We start from the raw sequence: 21,884 nt of genomic DNA on the forward strand, positions 1-21,884 counted from the left end.
ATTTAATGAAGGGTTGTATTTTCTTCTAATATTTATTTTAATCCATTTATTTTAAATATATATTTATTCAATTAAAATTTCCAATTTAGAATGAAAAATTCCAAATATAAATTTTAATTTAATATTTATAAATTATACTTAGATAGATAAATAATGTGAATTATTTCCATCTTAGTAATAATTTCCATAAATATTTAGAAAATTATTCAATTTAAGTTGTTTCAAAATTAATTTAAATTAATTTACAACTCAAATTTAATTTTCTATAAATATATATTGCATTTCGAAAATGCTTTAAAATAAAATAAAAATAAATCCTGGAAAATTACCTTAATTTTATGTTGGCCCAAAATTAATAAAAATTAATTTTCAACAAAAATATAATTTCCCTATTTAATTAAATATCTAAGAAAAATTTCAAATATTTAAGTATCATGATTAAAAAATCAACTTAAATATTAATTTTCTATTTAATTAAATACACTAGAAAAATACTTCAAGCAAAACAGATAATATCTATCTAGACTTTCATAGACTAATTAATCTAATTTCTAATTATAATATATTTTAGTTCATTTATTTTAATTAACCATCAATTGAAAAAGTCACTGATTTAAGTTGGTCCAAAATTAAATAAATAATTTTCAACTTTAATCTATTTTTCAAATAAAATTCGAAATTTCTGCATCAAGGAAATGCAATTTCGAAATTTTGGGAAATGATTAATAAAATAAAATAAAATATATTTTGAAAATTATTCAAACTTAAGTTATTCTGAAATAAGATTCCAAACTTAAAATAATTTTCAACTTTAATTAAATAACATGAAAATAACAATATTAAAGTATCATGATGAAAATCAACTTAGATATTGAAATTTTCAATTTAATTAAATGTATTAAATTTAAGAAATAAATAATTAAGTAAAGAGGAAACTTAATTATTAATTCTAGTTTAATACTAGGAAAATATTCTAAACTTAGATTGTACCAAAATTAATTAGGAAACAATTAATTTCACAATCTATGATATTTTCCTATTTAATATTAGAAATAATAACTAGTACTAGAAATAACTGTCTAGAATATATCATTGACTAAGTGTTTTTCTAAAATTAACTTTAAAATATTACATGAAAAATAAATTTCATATATTTTAAAAGTTAATTATGTTGCTAATTCAATTTTAATTAGGTTAGACTAATATAATTAACCTAATACAATTATTTAAATAAGGCAAATGGGCCTTCACAATTGGGGTAGTTCATGTGAGGGGGAGCTGGGTTCAGTATGTCGTACCCACTTCTATGGCCCCCAACTCTCACACAAGGCCCAAAAGAGAGGAATTTAACCTTTAAATAAACAATTGTTATTCATTGAATAAGCCCAAATCTAATTGGGCCTAAATAAATTTCCTTATGTCAAAATTTATTTTAGCAACCTAGACCATTTACTTAGTAAAAACTTAAATGGGCTCCCTATATGTATCTAAGCCCAAAAGCAAACATATAGGCTCACACAGGTCAAATGATTTGGATGGACCCTATCATGTTACTAGGTTTACACAGATGAAAGAAGTACAAAATTTTCCTGTTACAAATTATTTATAAGATCTATCGTCAATTGGACTATGATTAAAATCAGATCATTGGATCATGATCTGTCAACAAGTTAATCATACCAATTAAGATCAGATAAATAATAGGTTTGTTAAAAAGTTTTGAATAAACAATATAAATAAACAAACATTGTCCATGTAACAGATGTGAAAACAAGATATTAATATAATTAAATTAGTATTCTTAAACTAACCAAATAAAGGAAACTAATTTTAAAATATCTAGGTTTATTTGAATCAAATTAAATATCTAATAAGATCAATGATTTGAAAGGAAAGAATCTTCAATATCACTTTCAGATCTTATAATTTAATAAAATAAACCAATTTTAAAATAGATTTGGTTAAATAATAATTACCATAATTATATGTCAAAATATCTCAAATTAAGCAATATTCAAATCTCTACAAAAATATCTATGTTATTTAAATATTTAAGATATGATTTATAAATTTCTAATAAGGAAAAAATGATATATATAGAAAAAAAATCATTTTTAAACTTATAATTTATAAATAATTAAATATTTAACAAAATAACAAATTTTTAAATTTGAAAACAAGTATATCTATAAAAATATCTATGTTAATTTCAAATTTATTAATTATTTAATTTGTCATATAAGATAATTTTAATATAATATTTTAAATAAAAAGACAAAGTTATCTTTTAATTTAAAATATCTTAAATATCAAAATATCTAATCTTATAATTAAATAATAAATAAATATTAAAGAAGTTAACAAATTTTTAAATCTGACCATAATAGGAAATATTTAAAATTGGAAACATTCCAAAATAGAAATATTTAAAATTGGAAAAATTTCAAATTGAAAATATTTAAAATTGGAAACATTTCAATTTAGAAATATTTAAGAAAGGAAAAATGAATTTTGGGAAACAATCCCATGAAAAAATTGGATTTTTGGGGAAAAAACCTCAAAAATTCGCAATTTGTGGGAACTGCCAGGAAAGGCTGCATGCAGCAACCATGATTTCCAATCTTCCAAAATTCATATCTTTCTCAATTTTTATCGGAATCGAGTTCCGTAAAAACAAAAATTGCTCAATTTTTCACAAGGAATCCAAATAAAATATTTTCAAAAATTGAAAAAATATATTTCATGGAAAAATTTCGTACAACATTAACATTCATCACATAAGCACATAAACCAACATGAAACCATCCAAATCAACACAGAAACATGCAATCATCGTTTTAATTCATATTACATGAAAGTAAATCATTACCATGGCTCTGGTGCCAGTTGTTGGAAATTATTTTACCAGGATCTAGATTTACTAACAAGTATGTTGGATTAACAACCTAATATGAATTCTAAAACAATGAAAATAAACACATATAAAGTTAGAAAACCTTACAGTGGGTGCAGCGGAATAATATGACTCCTTCCGTTCAGATCTCTAGCCCTTGATTCCTTTACGTAGCGAGAGCATCACCAAGATCTGAACCTGGATCTTCTTTTCTCCTTCTTTGATGCAGAAATTCCATAGTCTTCCATACTATGATTGAGATACCACTTGATGTGTGTGGGCACTACTCATCTCACAAGGATTTCGAAATTTTTCTCTCTTTTTCTCTCTTAATTTCGTGGCTTATCATGCATACAAGAGAAGAGACCAATGTTCCTTTATATAGGGAAAAGGGAGAGCACAACTTTCCAAATAAAACAGTTTCCTTAATTACTGTGTAATCAATTAACTGCCTTATTTAGTGTGATCCACCACTTTCCTATTATAGCTAGGCTTTGATTAGCAATTACATGGCAATTAAAAAATAAAAATAATAATTGGGAAACACAAAGGAGTGCTCGGCCATAGAGGGAATATGGGCCTCACTTGGATTTTGCAGTTTCCTCAATTTTATTTCTATTTCTCCAAAAATGCCATTTTTCAATTCTAATCATTTAAATGCCAAAACTAATTATTTAATAACTAAAATAGATTATTAAATAATATTGTCATTTAAAATAATTATTAATTAGACATACAAAGTCTCTTAGTTAATAATTAAACCTAGAAACACTTTTCTTTACGATTTCATCCTTAAACTGTGAGAATTCATAAAGTAGACATAGTCTAACTTTTAGAATTATAATTGATTAATTAAAATCAATTAACTGAGTCTTACAAGCAGTATGGCCTCAACTAGTATGGGGACCATGGGTCTATATAACCGAGCTTCCAATAAGTCGAACCGAATTTACCAAGTAAATTCCCTAACTTATTAATTCCTCATTGAATCCACACTTAGAACTTGGAATTGCACTCTCAGTCATATAGAAACGCTCTATATGTTCCACGATATAGACACGTCATTAGTTATCCATTGTTATAACCCTAATGTGATCAATGATCCTCTATATAGATGATTTACACTGTACAGGGATTAAATTACCGTAACACCCTACAATGTATTTTATCCTTAAAACACTTAACCCTGTATAAATGATATTTCACCTAAGTAAAATGAGATCTCCACCATTTATCTTCGTTTGGTTAAGCTCGAAGGAAATCATCCTTTACTTCTATTTGCCAAATAGAAGCTATAGATTCCATATTTATGTTAGCGCTCCCCCACTCAATTGCATTACCGTGTTCCCAAAATGTACGTATCACCCTGATACAAAACTGGGCTTAACTAACAAATCAAAGAACACGAGTAACACTCTTGAAATTGAGCCTAACCATATCAGGATTTCGATCATGTGATCTAGGATCAACAGTTGATATTGAATTGAATAGATATTTACGGTAAGTTTCAAAATCTAATTCAAAGTTCAATATCGGTCCATTCCAATGCATACTCCATGCATCCGATACTGGTAAACTTTGCCAATGTCCTGGAAATGACATAACACTTTTCCAAAGTGTAAGAATACCTATCGCTGATTATACCATGTCAGTCTAAATCCAGTGTTCTGACAAATCAGGGAATCAACTTTTGAACATATAATAAAGATTATATTCCACTGTGCTGACAACACTATAATCTTTAACCAACTCATATGTTCTGGACTTAAAAAGAATTCATACATTATATACACATATAATCATGAAATAAATCATGTGAACCATGCAACATAAAATGTTATTTCTGATCTTTATTAATAAGTAAATCTGATTATATGAAATGAGTTTTATTTAGGGCATAAAACCCAACAGGAACTCACTCTATCACTCAAGGTATAAAATTATGATGAAGAAGGAAGAGAGAGGTGGTTTGAATATAGAAGGAATAGATGGCTCAATTTTCCTGAAGGCAAGAAATTTCATCATCTTTTAAGTGTGAGCCATCACTATCTATTTATAGGCAACCACCAAGGTTTAGGTTAGGATTTATTAGGCATTAAAATAATGAAAATATTAAGTGGAAAATACTCATCAAGTGGCCGGCCATAGTTAGTGGGCCCCACTTGGAAATTTTCCACTTTTGACAAATTTTCCTTCTTTTCTCAAAAATGTTATTTTTCCAATTCTAACCATTTAAATGCCAAAACTAATTATTTAATAATTAAAATTAATTATCGAATAAAATTTTCATTTAATATAATTAATAAATAAGACCTAGAATCTCTTTTCTTCACAACTAAGCCCTTACTTAGTGAAAATTCATAAACTAGACATAGTCTAATTTTAGAATTATAATTGATTAATTAAAATCAATTGTCTGAGTCTTACAAGCAGTATGGTCTCAACTAGTATGGGGACCATGGGCTTATACAACCGAGCTTCCAATAAGCCGAACTAGAATTTACCGAGTAAATTCCCTAACTTATTAATTCCTTATTGCATCCACTCATAGAACTTGGAATTGCACTCTAAGTCATATAGAACACTCTATATGTTCCACGATATAGATACGCTATAAACATTTAACCATCGTTCTAATCTCATTAATTAAAGATCCTCTATAGATGATTTACACCGAGTAGGGATAAATTTACCGTTTCACTCCTCAATGTATTTTACCCTTAAAAAACTTAGCTTCCTGTAAATGATATTTCAGTGAACTGAAATATAATCATTGAAACTAGAGCTCTTCCATTTACCTTTATTAAGCCAAGCTCGAAGTAAATCATCGTTTCACTTCTATGTCCTGATAGAAGTTATAGATTCCATATCTATGTTTAGCGCTCCCACTCAATCATACTACCATGTTCCCAAAATGTACGTATCACCCGACCAGAAAGTAGGCTTAACTAACAAATCAAAGAACATGAATAGCACTCCTGAGATTGAACCTAAGCATGTCAGGATTAAGATCTTTTGATCTAAGATCAACCAGTGATATTGACTTAGAAAGATACAACGGTAAGATTATAATATCTTAACCAAGATCAATATCGGTCCCACTCCAATGTATACTCCATACATTCGAAACTAGCATACTTTGCCAATGTTCTGGAAAGAACATAACACTTATGCAAAGTGTAAGTACACTTCATCGGGAATTATCACATCAGTGTAAATCCAGTGCACTGATGAATCAGGGAATTTATCTTTTGAAGCATATAACATCATTATGGGTAATCATACCATTTCCAATATAGCATTCGATAAGAGAGAAATTGATCCAAAAAATCAAGGATGTATTCACCTATAAGGAACTCATTCTCGAAAGGAAATAAAGGGTCCTCTGAGCCATCATCACTGCCTTAAACAGACCATCATCTTGTTTCAAAGCCAGCAAACTGTCTCATTTATTGGACTTTTTTTTTTTTTTTTAATTTATGGGGACGAGCAATTTCTTAGAATTTCATATCTTCCATGGCAGATATCAGGGGGAGGTTATTCAGCTCTACTATCGTAGGAGAATTAGTGGGACCTCTTCTCTTTTTACTCATTTCACCCAAAGCCAGATCAGTGCAAGCCACTGGCGGGGTGTCATTCCTAATTCCTTTAAAATAATTGGATCAGTCCGAGAATCCTTAGAAATAACACTTTATTCGGCAAAAACATCCATAACCCGACCCCCATCTAGACCCACTGAGGAAGGATTTAGATTATTGCACTGGAACTGGAGAATATTTTTCAGGGGGATTCGGCCTCTTACATTTGGCCCCACTAACACAAATTTCAGAATCTTTTGAGCCTCCGAAGATGGGTATTTTAGGAATTCCTTTTGGTCCCGTCATTCTCAAACCACCATACTTTTTACCTTTATTGGGTCTGGGTTATTTATCATAAGAGAGAGAGAGGCTCCAACCGTAATAAGAGAGATTGAGGGATTTTGGGTGCCCTTGGATTGGTTAAGATCCCCAAGATCACTAGATAAAACATTGAAAGGTTGAATACTGGGCTGGTCCAAGCCATCATGAGTATGGATAGTAAGTTGAGCTTGCCCAGCATTAAGAGTGTTGAAAGATTTGTCAGCTCCATGAACAACGCATCCCGCTTGTTTAATCGTCGTCACCTTCAAACTACCACCCAAATTACGACTTTGTTGAGACTAGGCATTAGGAACAATCTCACTCTCCATCTCAATACACTCTTGGTAGCCCTCTACTGTCAAGACAACAAAACCATTCTTCGAACGAGAACTAAATTTTAACCAAGGCCCATATGGAGGAACACGTCGACCATCATTGAGGGTCAACATCCTTTTTTTGGTCGAAAACATCTCCTCCATGTGACCAATCACCCCACACTTATACACAGAACATAGGGAGTCATTCATATTTGAAATAGCTCCATACTTTTTTACCATCTTCTTCCTCAAGATCCACCCCTGCCATAAGCAGTTTAGCCAAGTTCAAACTAACCTAAAACCTCATGAAGTTACTTTTGTTCTCCTAATTAAAACGAACCTTAATCATTGATGAACTTCCCCACTCTATTAGCCACCTTTTTCACGTTTTCATCAGAGAAATATCTGTACAGAACACAGAGCCCTGACCCAGGTTCTCACAAGTTGAAGGTCCACATAGGACCATTTACCATCATCCGACATCATCGTTAGTAAGAGAAAACCTCCATAGGGCAACCACGGACCCATCCCAATAATTTTCAAGGCATCAGCCTCCTTGGCAAAGCAGAATATGTAAGTTTCAGGACAAATCTTCTGGATACACCACCCAGGGTTGACATTCCACATGTCAGAGAGAATGGAACAAAGCCAACCATTACTTATCTTAAGTTTCACAAAAAACTTCCCCACCAATGATCTCCCAATGAGATCCTTTGCATCTGCATCATCAGGAATGAGGTCTAACGAGACATATTCGACCTCCACATTTTCCACCAGGTTAACCATTTCATCTAACACCACCTATGGGAGATTATTAGACATCCCAGCTTCCATACCAAAAAACGACAAGCCAAAAAAGAGATACGAAAGGAGGAAATCCAAAACCCAAGAAAACAAAGTAGAAGGATACAAGACAATAACTAGAACAGGGTAAGAGCACACACAAGATGATCTATCAACAAGAAAGAACTTTTGGGTTGCGAAATAGCGTAAATGACAACCCAAAACCCTAATAGGGTTTAAAAAACTAAGGGTGTGATTGGTTTAGGATTTGAAAACTGTTTTATGTTTTTGAAAATTAAAATGGTGGGGTCGAATTCTTGATTGGTTGAGTGTTTTCAAAAATAAAATTTGAATAGTATTTTGAGTTTTAGGCTAAAAAATAAAAATACTATTTTTATGTTTTTTATGTTTTCAAATCATGGAATTTAAAAATTCTCCAATTATTTTCTTACGTTTTTATTTTGAAATTCTCAACCAATGAGAGTTCAAATTTTAAAACTCAAAAACATTAAATGATACTACAACCAATTACATATTTAGAAACAATTTTTTACTTACAAAATTAAAATTTTTGTTCCCAAAACACATTTTTAAAAAACACAATTTTTGAATGACAATCCAATCAAACCCTAAGTTTTTCCCAGACAAAAGGTATCGTGACCTCGTGACCTCGCCGTACAAAAGCATATTCTTGTTGTTCCGTACCTCCAAAGGGGAGGTGCACCACCATAATCAGAGTCTGGAATGTACCATTCCACTACTCGTAGGGAGAGAGAAAATTACGGAGATATTAAAATTTCATATCAAATTTGTTTTTTAATATTAGACAAAAAAAAAAAAAATGAAAGAAAATAAGAGCGCCGAAGAGTTTTGTTTGCAAGTTGCAAATGTACGGGACATGTCACATAAGAACAAGTATTCATGGACACAATTTGTTGTTACCACTGTAAATTGCTGCTTTATAAATCTTACAGAAAAACATGAACACGGGGTCCATATGTTATTATTATCAAAGCTTAATTCTCAGATTCAACAAACATGTCAAGCCTCCAAACAAGTTCACAGTGCTTTATAAACAACAAAAAAAACTATTAGTTATTACAAAAGTAAAAAAAAAAAACTGCAGCCACGGAAGCCCAATTTTTACTTGTTCAAAGTCGACTGATTAATGCTCTGCAAGCCCTCACTCTCTTCCACCAATTTTTCCTTCTCAGCCGCAGATCCAATCTCTTTGCTCGCCGGTTTCTCACCCTCAACGCTTTGAGATCCCGTTGCCCTCGCCAAAACGACAAACGACATTCCACCCAGGACATTGTTCAAGCACCTCAGGACCACCACCGATGACTTGAACAGCAGTGGAGGAAGCCCTTTGTCCAGCACAAACTCTATTCCGTTCAGGGTTTGGTACCTTAGATTGCTGCTGACGCCCATGTGGATCGCCCAGGTCATGGCGTTCAGTAAAGTCGGCGGCGCCTTGTTCGGTGTCTCGAAAGTCGGATCCATAGCTTTCCTCATTTTCATCAGACCATTTGATATGGCAGTTCCGACGAGACCTGCGGCAAATCCGACCGTAGCAAACACGGTTCCTTTGTAGACGAAGGTTCCTAGCCGGTTCACCAAGCTGTAAGCCCCCGGTTCGAACATGTGGCTACTTGGGCAATTGGCGAAAATGGCAGGAAGACTAGACGAGGAAGATCCCAGGGTTGGAGCTAGGAGATACATGAGAGTGAAATTAAGAATCGAACCGACGACGAGGGTCGAGAATACGAAATCTAGCTCGTTGAGACCAAAATTTGGGCGGGAAGCCATGTCGCCGAGGACGCACGAGCTGACGCCCACAACTTCCTCCATTAAAACCTTGAAAGGGAATTGTGGATCGGCAGCAACTCTCGATCTCCACCCGTTCAGGAAAAGCCCTATTGGACCAAATGACGACGATTTGTCTTCGTGGGCACCATCGCCCCCACTCCATCTTCCACTATCTCCCCCACCACCGGAACTGCCATGTCCAACTCCGCTACCGCCATTTCCTCCAGCGAATGAAATCTCAAGCTTTTCGTGCGATAGAGTCTGAAGAAGCGGTCGAGAATCGGAAGAAGTGATCGGGAAAGATACTGAAGTCGGAGTAGTATTGGAGATGCGAAGGTGGTCGGAACCGTTGCGATGGTGATTCGATAGAGGAGAATAGCGAAGGAGATGGGCAGTAGCCGCCATGGTTTTCTTGCAAAGCTTCTCTGTTTTTTTTATTTTCTTTATTATTTATGTATACGAGAATTGTTAGGTGAGTATCAGAGCAGCGGCAAAAAGGTATCTAAAAGTAACCCTAATAATCGTTAATTAGTTTATTAATAAAAACTCTGTTGTGCATATTTTTGTTAAAAAGAAAAAAAAAAGATTGAGAAAGTGGGATGACAAGTGGCATGTGAATTTGGACAGAATTGTGGGAGAGGTGGTAGTAAATAAATGGTGACCAGTGACCAGCAAATCACTAGCATGTTTGGAGTCTTGAATAAGAGGTTTGGATTCGACTGTTTTATTCTATATTATGTTTGGTGTATTTCTTTTTTTTTTTTTTGGATTTGGAAGAATTAGATAGTATAATCCAATTAATTAAATTAGTCCCATAAGGATGGATGGATTATATTAACTGTAAGTGAGAAAAATAATCTTGCGGTAAAATATAATTTTAAAGTGATAAAAAAAAAATTGATGTTGTGATGTGATAGGTCTGTAAAAAAAACACCTCGTTTCATTTAAAGGGAAACATGGCAGAATACGGAAGGTAAATGAAAGTAGAGCTCAAAAAAGAAAGAATCTAAAGCAGAACTCAAAAAAGAAAAGAACGATACTTAAATAGGAGCTTTGAAAGCGAGAAACAAGAAAGCGCACAAAGGAACATAAGAGAATCAATCCATGTGGACTAATTAGAACAGGCGGAAAGAGAAAAAGTTAACAATCCTTCACGCCTATAAATAGGAATCTCCCTCATTCGAAAAAGGAGACGAATTCTTGCTCACGTCAGACTAGTCAAAACTTTGTCAGAGTACATTCGCAAGAACACTTTGAGGCTTTGAGCACGAGGAGCAAAAGACCCAAACAAAATTAAGTGAATTGAGTGAGAAATTGTGCAAATTGACAGAAATTGTATTTTTATTACACTGAAAACTTAAGTGTAAAGAATTTACAGTCATAATACAATTTGTTCTTGTGTCAATTTTTGCTATCAACATTAACCCATCAAAAGAATGAGTTAAAATAGTTCCATTTTTTTTTTTAATTTTCTAATATGTATATACTAGATGGATATTTTGTATTATTTGAGGTTATTAATACATACTAGATGAATATTATATTTTTTAATATGATTAGTTTTATTTGAGGTTATATTTTCTTTTACAATTATCATATGTACATTTACGATATATAGTATTTAATTGTGATTGATAATCTTACAAAGTATATAATAATTTGAAAAAGATACTTTTAAGTGATATGTTGTATAAAGGGTTAACGAATAAAAGATAAATTCAAAATGGCAGTAAATTATATTAAAAGTAATAATATGGGTATGAAATTGTAAATAAAATAATGTATAAAATGTTGATGTTAAAATTTTTCATCACTTATGCAATAACAACATTTAATTCTATAAATAAACATATTACATAAAATTAAAGTGTATAACTATAAATTTAAAGAAAATTTTTGTTGATTCAAAGAGACGAACTTAAATAGTAGAAGCGTATCTTAATCCTTAGATAATAATGATCTTAATTCATCTTGTAGAGATGATTTTTGTGGTGATTTTGGGTAATAATCTTCTAAGAAAACAAGATTTAGAGTTTTCTAATTTTCTCTCTTGATGGGGAAAATGAGAATAAAATTGGCTCTTGTTTCTTGGGACCACTATTAATTTATAACCTCATAGCTAGGTTATTAATTTTAAGTATTTTTAAATTAGCCCCTCAATAAATTATAAATATTGTTTAAGGTATCTACACATTTAGCTCATGATACTTTAATACCCAATAACCCATAATTACTAAAATGATAACTTTATTTGGGTCAAATTTTAAATAGCAATACACTAATACATATGAGCTCATATTGAGGATTTCAATTCAACAATCTCCCACTTGTGCTACATATATTTTATGATAGTGTATAACCTTATAAGCGCTTAACTTTTGCTATCATATTTATAGGTATTTCAAAACAATCTCATCCATTGATTATACTAACATAGGATCAAAGTGGCTTTCGCAACATGTAGCGTAGCTAAATCCATCAATGGTCACATATATCAATATAACCAAATGACATAGATCAATCATGGATGTGTAGCATGAAAATTACATGCAAATGTGATCTCAGCACGCCTACCTCCAACTGGTCCTCCTTAATTGAGATCAATTCTTTAGTCTTTCTACCCTTATACTTAAACCTCATTAGAAAGAATACATTTAGAGTACTCAAAACACAAATCCATACTTTATCTGCAGAATCAAATCATAAATATGTGTCAGCTTGATAGAACATCCCAAATACAAATTCCTACTAAACCAGCACAATCTTAAATAATACCACATGCATATATCAGTAACAAGCTCATGAAAAGCCTTAAGTGGAGTATCCTTAACGATCCAGATCACACAAAGTATGGACTTTGTCCTTATTATGTTCTATAGACACCTTATTACTCTGAATTTTATTTTAATAACAATTAGTTCAAAGTCAATGTGCCTTTGACCTTGTAGAGCTTATGTTATTACTAAAATGTAACCCGATTGATTTATTGTCACAACATATATCTTTATTAGTTTTTAATACCATTCCTAATTTTGTAGCCATATGTGACAAAAATCTTTAAAAGATCATAATCAGAAATCTTAATGATCTCTAAAATTTTTTGTTTTCTAATTTCTGATAAGTGAACATGTAGTCTTTTATTCTCCATAAATTCCTTATAATCTATTTGGCTACATACCGAAATTTCCTTATATGGTTACTTAAATATCTATCCAATATTCTTAATATGTATATTAAGTACAAATACATATATGCTTGAACATATATTAGATTCCAATATAAATTAAGAATTTTTTATATTTCTTGAATTCTAAGGTTGCTTTTAGGACAATGAATTAGATAACTTATTTTCTTTAGCTACATGTCTATCACCTGATATAACATCTTTCATGCCAAAAACTTTAAATACTTAATTGATATATGTCTTTTATTATAATTCAAGAATGTCTCAAGAATATTCTTAACATATCTTGAATTCCTAATACAAAATGAGTATATCATTAATGGCAAGTAATTTTTTACCAATATAATACCAGGATCATATTCTTACTCCCATTAAACCTGTGATATACACAAAATCATCAAAAGCTTCTATCTTAAAACTAAATGAGAATACTTAATGAATATTGTGTAATCATTGACGAGAAGTTTACTTGAGTTTATACATAGATTTTCCTTAATTTGCAAACCATATTCTTTGGATCTTTGGATACAAAATTTTCTGGTTGCACCACATAACTTTTGTCATCAATATTATCATTGATAAATGACACTTTAATAATCTATTTGATATAACTCAAGACCATAATGAGCAGTCAATGTCATGCTTATCCTAAAATAATCTTTCAATTAAACTAAAAGAAAGTATTTGAAATGAATATATGCTTTATGAGTAATTCTTTACATACAAGAAATAAAGTTCATCTCTCCACATTGCAATTTGCATCATTCTTGATTATAAATATTTATTTATAACCAATTAGTTTTATACCTTATAGCAATAGAAAAATACCAAAACTTTATTGTCTCACATCAATTTGTACTCCTTATTTATGATATCAATCTAGTTTCGAGAGTTTCAACTTTCATGGCATGATAAAAGTTGATTGGATCATCGTCTATCATTCCATTTTTTTTATGTCATTTCTCTCATGGATTTCTTCAATGACACTGATCTTTGAGGTTGTTGAGTTTGATTATCTAAAATATTTACCATATCTTGAATGAGAAGTTTTTAGATAGTGTCTTATCAAAGTTCAGGATTCACTTATTGATCAATGAAAGTCATGAAAACCTAAATACTGTCAAAAGTGATAATTAGAATTAAGTTTAACGTTAATTCTTCCTCAAGAACAATATCTATAATAATCTAATTTCTCCCCCAAACTCAACATACTCAAAATTATTAAAGTTTCTCGTCTCAAAATTGAACCATAGTGTGAGTTCACAAAATTTGTAGCTTTTAATTACTAGAGTATACAGTTGAGTATAGTTCCTTAGTATTTTGGAGTCCATATTCCTTTTATGAGGCTTATAAGACCTCATCTTAATCGAACATCCACAAATAAAATATATCTATATGTTAGACTATTAGTCCAACTACAACCTTAGTTTATAAAGAATTTTAACTTATACTTTACTTGATACACATTTCAGGATTTATGTTGCAATGTTAAGTATTTCTCCCCAAAATGAGTTTCATGAAGAAAATGACTAATCACACTTCTAGCCATGTCCTTAGATTAATGTTAATTACATCTCTCAAATACCCTTCATATTAGGTGAAAAACCGAGTTTTTGCAAATGTCAATTATATATACGAAAATATAAAACTGTACGCGTCTGCAGAAGTAGAAAGTAATTCTGTCACTACTGAAACCAGTTTTGCAATGACAAAACAGAACAGACAGAATATAAAAATATTTGCAGAAAATTAAATAACTTGACACAAGAGATTTATACGTGGTATCAGTGTTCTCCCGAACACTCCTAGTCCACGGGGCCACGCCCAGAGAATGAAATCAAGTAATAAAGTATTAAAATTACAAAGACAATTGACTTAAACAAGTTTAGACTCCCTCTAAATTATTGCCGCAATCCTTTGTAATCCACTTTATGAATTTGACTTCTGAAACACCTTCAAGCCCGAACTCCCTTCGTCTTTGAAGTGTGAGTGCTTACTTCCTCCCGAAGTAAGGCTTCAATAAGTCTTCTCCCGAAGACCAAGTGCTTACTTCCTCCCGAAGTAAGGCTTTATCAAGTCTTCTCCCGAAGACCAATCTCTTGTTCAATCAAGTCGTTCTTCACAAACTCTAGGATAGAGTAAGAACAAATAAACTACTAGAACCTAGATGAACAACTAGGCTCTCACAAAACAAAGAAAACTCTCTTCTCTCAAATAAGATAAGTGCAAAAAATGAATAATGGAAGAGCTGATTCGAATGGCTACTCTCTAGGCTCTATTTATAGAACATAGAAACCTTAGAGACAGCCATAAGATCAAATCTACAGCTGTACAAAAACTTTCCTAAGTAAACACGATCTGCAGCATCAGATTCAGATGCTGACGCAGCAGATCAGACCAAAAACGGAAACTTGCTATAATCGGGTCCGATCCTTTATCAATACCTGATTCCTGCCAAAAACAGATTAGATATTTTGATTGTATCAAGATACAATCGAAATCAATAAGGAAAATGCAATAATCAAAGTTTCCTTAAAAAACCAACTTTCCATAAGAGAATTGCTTCTCTTACAAGAAGTTTCCAAACAAAGGAAAGTCTAGCTGAAAAGTGCAAATTTCCTAACAAAGAAAAGAGCAACTAAAAACCGAAAACACAAGGTAAGAAATCGGGTATGTATGCAAAAGAATCTTACCATAAAAGAAAAAATATTTTGTCAACTAACTTGCCAAAAAAGGACTTTACAATCTCCACCTTTGGCACTTTAGATGAACAAAATATTTTTTAACACAAAGTACCTGCAAAATAAAGTTAGCAAGAACAAATAACAACTCCCCCTGAGTATCACACTCGAAAATCAAAAACAACAAAATAACATGCTAACTTTTAATCCAAATAAGGTCACAAGTACCAAACACAACTCCCCCCTGGAAAAGGGTCAAGATTTTGTCCAAACAAACAGTTAAAAATCAAAATATTACTCCCCCTTTTTGTTTATCTAAGGGCCAAAGATAACAAACATGAAAATATAGTAATATGTCCAACAAAAGCAAAGAAAGAAAAAAAAAAACTTAGTCTCTGTAAAGCTTGACCAAGGTGGACAGCTGCTTTGACATCTCTTGCTGAACTTCCTCCATGGCAGCAAGACGATTGTTCACCAGTTGAACCTCATTCTTGACGTCCTGGATTTCTGCAGAAGCAGAATTCGAGCTTGCAGCAGCAGCAGCAGCACCAGCTTTAGGCCTCTTTTGAAAAACGCCATCAAAATACTCCGAGGGTTGGAATGTTGTTCGAGTCAGTGAAGGCTCAAGAGTTTCATGAGATTGGGCCACATTTTTTTGAGAGGACAAAACCTTAAAGATTAAATTTGGAAACACAAGCTTAAAAGTTGGCTTTTTACCTCTTCGAAATTAGACAATTTGGTTCAAAATGTGGGAAGCCAAATCAATGGATGCTCCTAAGGTGATACGATAGAGGAATGAGGCCACATCTTGAGACACCACAGTCTTGTTTGAGTTTGGAACCCAATTGCTAAGAGAAAATCGCATGAGAGATGCATGAGCAAAGGTTAGATGTGTAATGCGAAGACTCTCCCCCGATTTCAGTTCAGCCCGTGCACCAGTGAGTTCAGTGAGCATCAATTGGCGATCCATAGACATTATGGCATTCGGGACATTCTCTGGCAGTTGCAAGGCTTGAGAAATGTCTCTTTCAGAAAAGGAAAACCAATGTCCTCTAACATACACTTTTCGAAAAAGTCTAGAATTTTCATCAAGAAAATCATCAGATAAGTTAGCATAGAAATCTTTGACAATGTTTGCAATGTACCCTTTGAAACCAGTGAGAGTGTTCTCCCATTGATGGTATTGAATGAACTTAACAATTCCATACACCCTATGAGCATGCAAATCATAATTCCTTTCACTCTCAAACTTTCGGGTAGCATACAAATTCCAATCACGCTCATTATCACGATAGTAGAAACAAGGACAATAGGAGAGAGATGTAGGAATGTTACCAGGAGATGATTCCTTCATTGGCTGCTTGCCTTTGGCAGCAGCAGAAGCCTTGGCTGTTGAAGATGATCGAGCAGGAGTTGGAGCAGATTTGGTCAGAGGAGGCTCTGGCTCAAGTTCAATTTCCTCATTGTCTGAGGAAACTCCAATGTCTTCTAACATTTCCTTCTCAAAATGGAGAGACACGGATTTGTCCAAGGAATCAACAGAGGGATCCTCCATGGGTTCTTCTTCTTCAGATTTCAAAGAAATTGAAGGGGGATTTACCTTTTGTTTCTTGGCTGGAGGCACTGGCTTGTCACGACTTCGAGATGATCGAAGTTCCTTCTCGACAGAAGCTTGCTGGGCACGAGTGCGAGTGGAAGGACTAGTTGGAGTAGAAGTAGCAACTTCCTTTACTGATTCAGCAGGAGGAGAAACTGCAGCAGGTGGAGGAGATCCCTTTGAAGATGAGGACGATGAGGTCCAAGTTTTGTATGGGCGCACAGATTTTCGAGCCACTTGTTCAGGAATTCGTTTAGGCTTCACTGGCTGAGATTCACGCTGAGGAAGCGATGAATCTCCTGTTTTTGCAGCAGCAGGAGGCACGGTTGAAGCAGCAGGAGGAGGATTCGAGGGGGTTGCATCGGTTTCAACCACCTTTTTGGGATGCCCTAGGTTCTTTGTTCTAACCATGGTGATCTGAAAGAGACAATGAACAACAAACAAGCAAGAGAGACAAAGAAATAGAATCGGGTAGGTGGTGAGAATAAATGACAAAAAATTGGTTTAAATAAACATGGAAGCATGAAGAAAAAAGGAAACCAATTTCGAGATTTTGAAAAATAAACGCCAACCCATGAACAAAAAGGAAACCGCCCACTATCTTGAAATTTTTTTCCCTTTTCTCTCTTTTTTTTTTTTTTTTAAAAAAAAATAAATAAAAGAAAACTAGAATAACCAACATTATTTCCAAAAATAAGACAATCTTTCAAGATTAAAAACACATTACCATATAAGAGACCAAACTTTAAATGGTAACATATCAAAATAAATCAAGGAAGAATAAATATTGATACTTACCAATTAAGCACAAATTTCCTTAGCCCATGAATCAAGTCACCAACGCCTCCTTCTCTTTATTTGTTATTATTTTTAAAGAACCGAAAATAAAATAAAATATGTATAATAAATATAAGGAATTCTAAACCAAGCAATTTAATAAAAAATCATTACAAGTGACAAAAATACATGTTATGCTTTCAAAAGAGAATAACTAATTAGTATCTCAAGAACAAATCATACTTAATTGATGTTGAGGAAAAAGATATGCATGTTACTAAAAATTATGAACCAGGATTTTTAATTTATTTTAGTAGAGGAGACTTACAAAATTGAACACACTTGTCAGACATAAGTGTGTGCAGTGAAAATAGGATCATTGTCCTTGGCAAGATTTTTCATTTTTGCCTTTTTCAATATTGATCCCGCAGCTGGATGCTATCACACCATACTGAAGGTAGCCCTTTTTTATGGTAGTGCATCCTCATCATAGTTGCTAATTATAATGTTCCAGCTTACTCAAAAGATGGCTTTCACACCTCTGTATGCGTAGCTCTATTCCAACAAGGGGCCTGACAAGCAACTGAAACAAAAATCGCTCAACTCTGTATAAGAACATTATTTAATCCCAGACATAAATAAAAAGTAACAAGAACCTTTTAACTCAATTTCAAAAAGTATGATAAGAATGAGATCCTAAATAATTATAATCCAAAAGCATAAACATAATTTGTCAAATTTGAATGAAAGAAGATTAAATGCTAGAAAAGAAAAACTTAACAATATTGTACAAAAAGATATGAACAAGAGAGATTAGACAATGCAAACTCCCAAAGACTTTCTGAGGGAGTCAAAGCGACTTGAGTCTAGGGCCTTAGTGAAAATATCAGCTAATTGTTTTTCAGTATCAACATATTCTAATTGCAAAGATTTATTTTCAACAAGTTCCCTGATAAAGTGATGCCTTATATCAATGTGTTTTGTTCTAGAATGTTGAACAGGATTTTTGGAAATATTTATGGCACTAGTGTTATCACAAAAGATAGTTAAAACACCCAATTAAAAACCATAATCAATCAACATTTGTTTTAACCACAACAATTGAGTACAAAAACTACCAGCAGCAATGTACTCAGCTTCAACTGTGGATAATGAAATGGAATTTTGTTTCTTGCTATGCCAAGATACTAAATTATTTCCAAGAAAGAAACAACCTCCACTTGTACTCTTTCGATCATCAGCATTGCCTGCCCAATCTGCATCACTAAAACATGCTAGGTTAGAATTAGTATCTTTAGAATACCAAATTCCATAATCAAGAGTACTATTAACATATCGAATAATCCTTTTTACAGCAGATACATGAGATTCCATAGGATTACTTTGATATCTAGCACAAACACCCACACTGTAACAAATATCTGGACGACTAGCAGTTAAATACAATAGACTTCCAATCATACTACGATAAAGTGTAGTGTCTACCTTTACTCCATTCTCATCTTTTGTCAATTTCAAAGTGGTGCTCATTGGAGTACTTACCTGCTTAGCCGACTCAAGACCAAACTTCTTGACAAGGTTCTTAGCATACTTACTTTGAGATACAAATGTACCTCCTTCCATTTGTCTAACTTGAAGACCCAAAAAGAAAGTAAGCTCACCAATCATGCTCATTTCAAATTCACTTTTCATTTGATCAACAAAAACCTGCACTTCATGGTTAGATGTAGAACCAAAAACTATATCATCAACATAAATTTGAGCAATGATAAAATCAGATTTTATATGCTTGATGAAAAGAGTTTTATCCACACTACCTCTTTGATAATCATGAGAAAGTAAAAATTGAGTTAACCTTTCATACCAAGCACGAGGAGCTTGTTTCAGACCATACAAAGCTTTTTCAAGCTTGTACACATGGTCTGGAAATTGAGGATCTTCGAATCCTTTTGGTTGCTCAACATAAACTTCCTCACTTAAAATACCATTTAAGAAGGCAGATTTTACATCCATTTGAAACAATTTAATGTCCAGAATAAAACGAATTGATTCTAATCTTGCAACAGGAGCAAAAGTTTCATCAAAATTAATACCTTCTACCTGTGTGTATCCTTGTGCTACCAATCGAGCCTTGTTTCTCACAATTGTACCGAACTCATCACTTTTATTTTTAAAAATCCACTTTGTTCCAATTATATTGATACCTTTTGGTCTATGAACCAAATTTCAAACCTTGTTGCGAACAAATTGGTTAAGTTCCTCTTGCATTGCATCGAGCCATTCTTCAAAGGTCATGGCTTCCTTTACATTTTTCGGTTCATATTGAGAAACAAAACAAAGAAAGCTAATCAAATTAACATACCTTCTTCGGGTTACCATGCTTTCTTCAGGATTTCCAAGAATGAGATCTTTTGGATGATTCAGTTTAACTCTGGTGCTTGGTTCCTTCTGGATAGAATCAGTGATGATGTTTGGATGAGTCGAGATAGACGGTTCTGGTTCTCCAGTCTCAGTTGCAGCAGTAGATTCGTCATTTGCATCATCAGAATTGGGTTCTGCTACATCAGGATCTACTTTTGCTGCTTCTGGAGGAGTATCCATAAAACTATCTATCTTGGCTTCTGTGAAAAACTCTGAAAAATCTTTAAAATCATCAACAACCACATTAGCTGATTCCAAAATAGTTTGAGTTCTCATGTTGTAAACACAATAAGCTCTACTGTTTAAGGAATATCCAATAAAAACACCAACATCACTTTTAGCATCAAATTTACCAATATGCTCACGATCTCTAGAAACATAACAAACACATCCAAAAACATGAAATGACTTACATTGGGACGTTTACCTTTCCAGATTTCATAAGATGTTTTTGAGGTACCTGGACGAATAAACACTCCGTTTATTATATAGCAAGCTGTGTTAATAGCTTCAGCCCATAATCGCTTTGTCAACTTCTTGCTATTTAACATCACTCTTGCCATTTCTTGCAATGTTCGATTCTTCCTCTCAACAACTCATTTTGTTGAGGAGTTTTGGGAGCTGAAAATTCATGAGTTATACCTGTAGACTTACAAAAATCATCATCTTTCAAACTCCTTACCATGATCACTCCGAATTCGAATAATTTTCCCAATATTACAACCTTTTTTTAGACTCTTAATCTCTGTTGACTTCACTTTTAGCCAACGACAATGAGTCTTTTTGATAAGCGATAAACGATATGTCATAAAATGAATACATAGTAAAGCAATAATAATAATAATAAGACACAGAAATTTTATAGAGGTTCAGCCCCGAGCAATTCGGTAATAGCCTAATCCTCGTTAGTTGTATTGACTTAAGAATAAGGAAGAAGATTCCTTTTCTTATAGCTCTTACAGTAATATCTCTGAATATATAATTCTTAGATAGCCTTAGCTTATAGCGTTTCGGCGTATAACCTCTGTTTATAGTTTTTCGATCCGATCCTTTGCCCAGTGAACATTCCTCACTATTTATAGGGCAGGAAACTTGAGGAGGAAGAGTTTCCTCTCTCATTACAAAGCGCATAAACAGAAAGATCGTGTGATCAATGCTGAATGCTAGGATCGTGGGATTGAGGCTGAATACACTGATAGTGGAATCGTGTGTATGCCACATCCACGCAAGTTGATCCCTGAGTTATAGGGATTGAGCTGGTGACTCACGAAGTGCTTGGTTGAATTCGCTAAGTGTTGCTCATTCTGCACGGCTCGTTGAGTATTCCATTATGGACATGCCAGCGAGGCATCCTGCTCGGCATGTTGATCCGACCAGGTGCTCTAAGTAGATGCCACGTGTCACCATTCTTGCGATGCCACGTCAGAGTGCCAATTTTGGGATAACATTTGCCCCCCAAGTCTGTGCGGGACCTCCGAAGTTGCGTATAGACTTATTCCGAGCTGGCTCTGCCTTTGAAAAGG

General features: G+C 33.2%; 1 protein-coding gene across 1 annotated transcript; it reads right to left on the minus strand.

Annotated features, from left to right (window-relative positions):
- Positions 1 to 8,823: 8,823 nt before the first annotated feature.
- Positions 8,824 to 11,241, minus strand: LOC115702203 (protein RETICULATA-RELATED 3, chloroplastic). Its single transcript, XM_030629655.2, has one exon. It carries the CDS (start codon positions 10,104 to 10,106, stop codon positions 9,036 to 9,038), a length of 1,071 nt encoding a protein of 356 aa, XP_030485515.1. The 5' UTR covers positions 10,107 to 11,241; the 3' UTR covers positions 8,824 to 9,035.
- Positions 11,242 to 21,884: the final 10,643 nt, after the last annotated feature.

Source organism: Cannabis sativa, chromosome 5 (genome assembly GCF_029168945.1).
Source record: "Cannabis sativa cultivar Pink pepper isolate KNU-18-1 chromosome 5, ASM2916894v1, whole genome shotgun sequence".
In the NCBI taxonomy this organism is placed as follows: Eukaryota; Viridiplantae; Streptophyta; class Magnoliopsida; order Rosales; family Cannabaceae; genus Cannabis; species Cannabis sativa.

Bases quoted from the DNA above. Each gene is read 5' to 3' on its own strand.
- LOC115702203 (XM_030629655.2), bottom strand. From the start codon at position 10,106: ATGGCGGCTACTGCCCATCTCCTTCGCTATTCTCCTCTATCGAATCAC.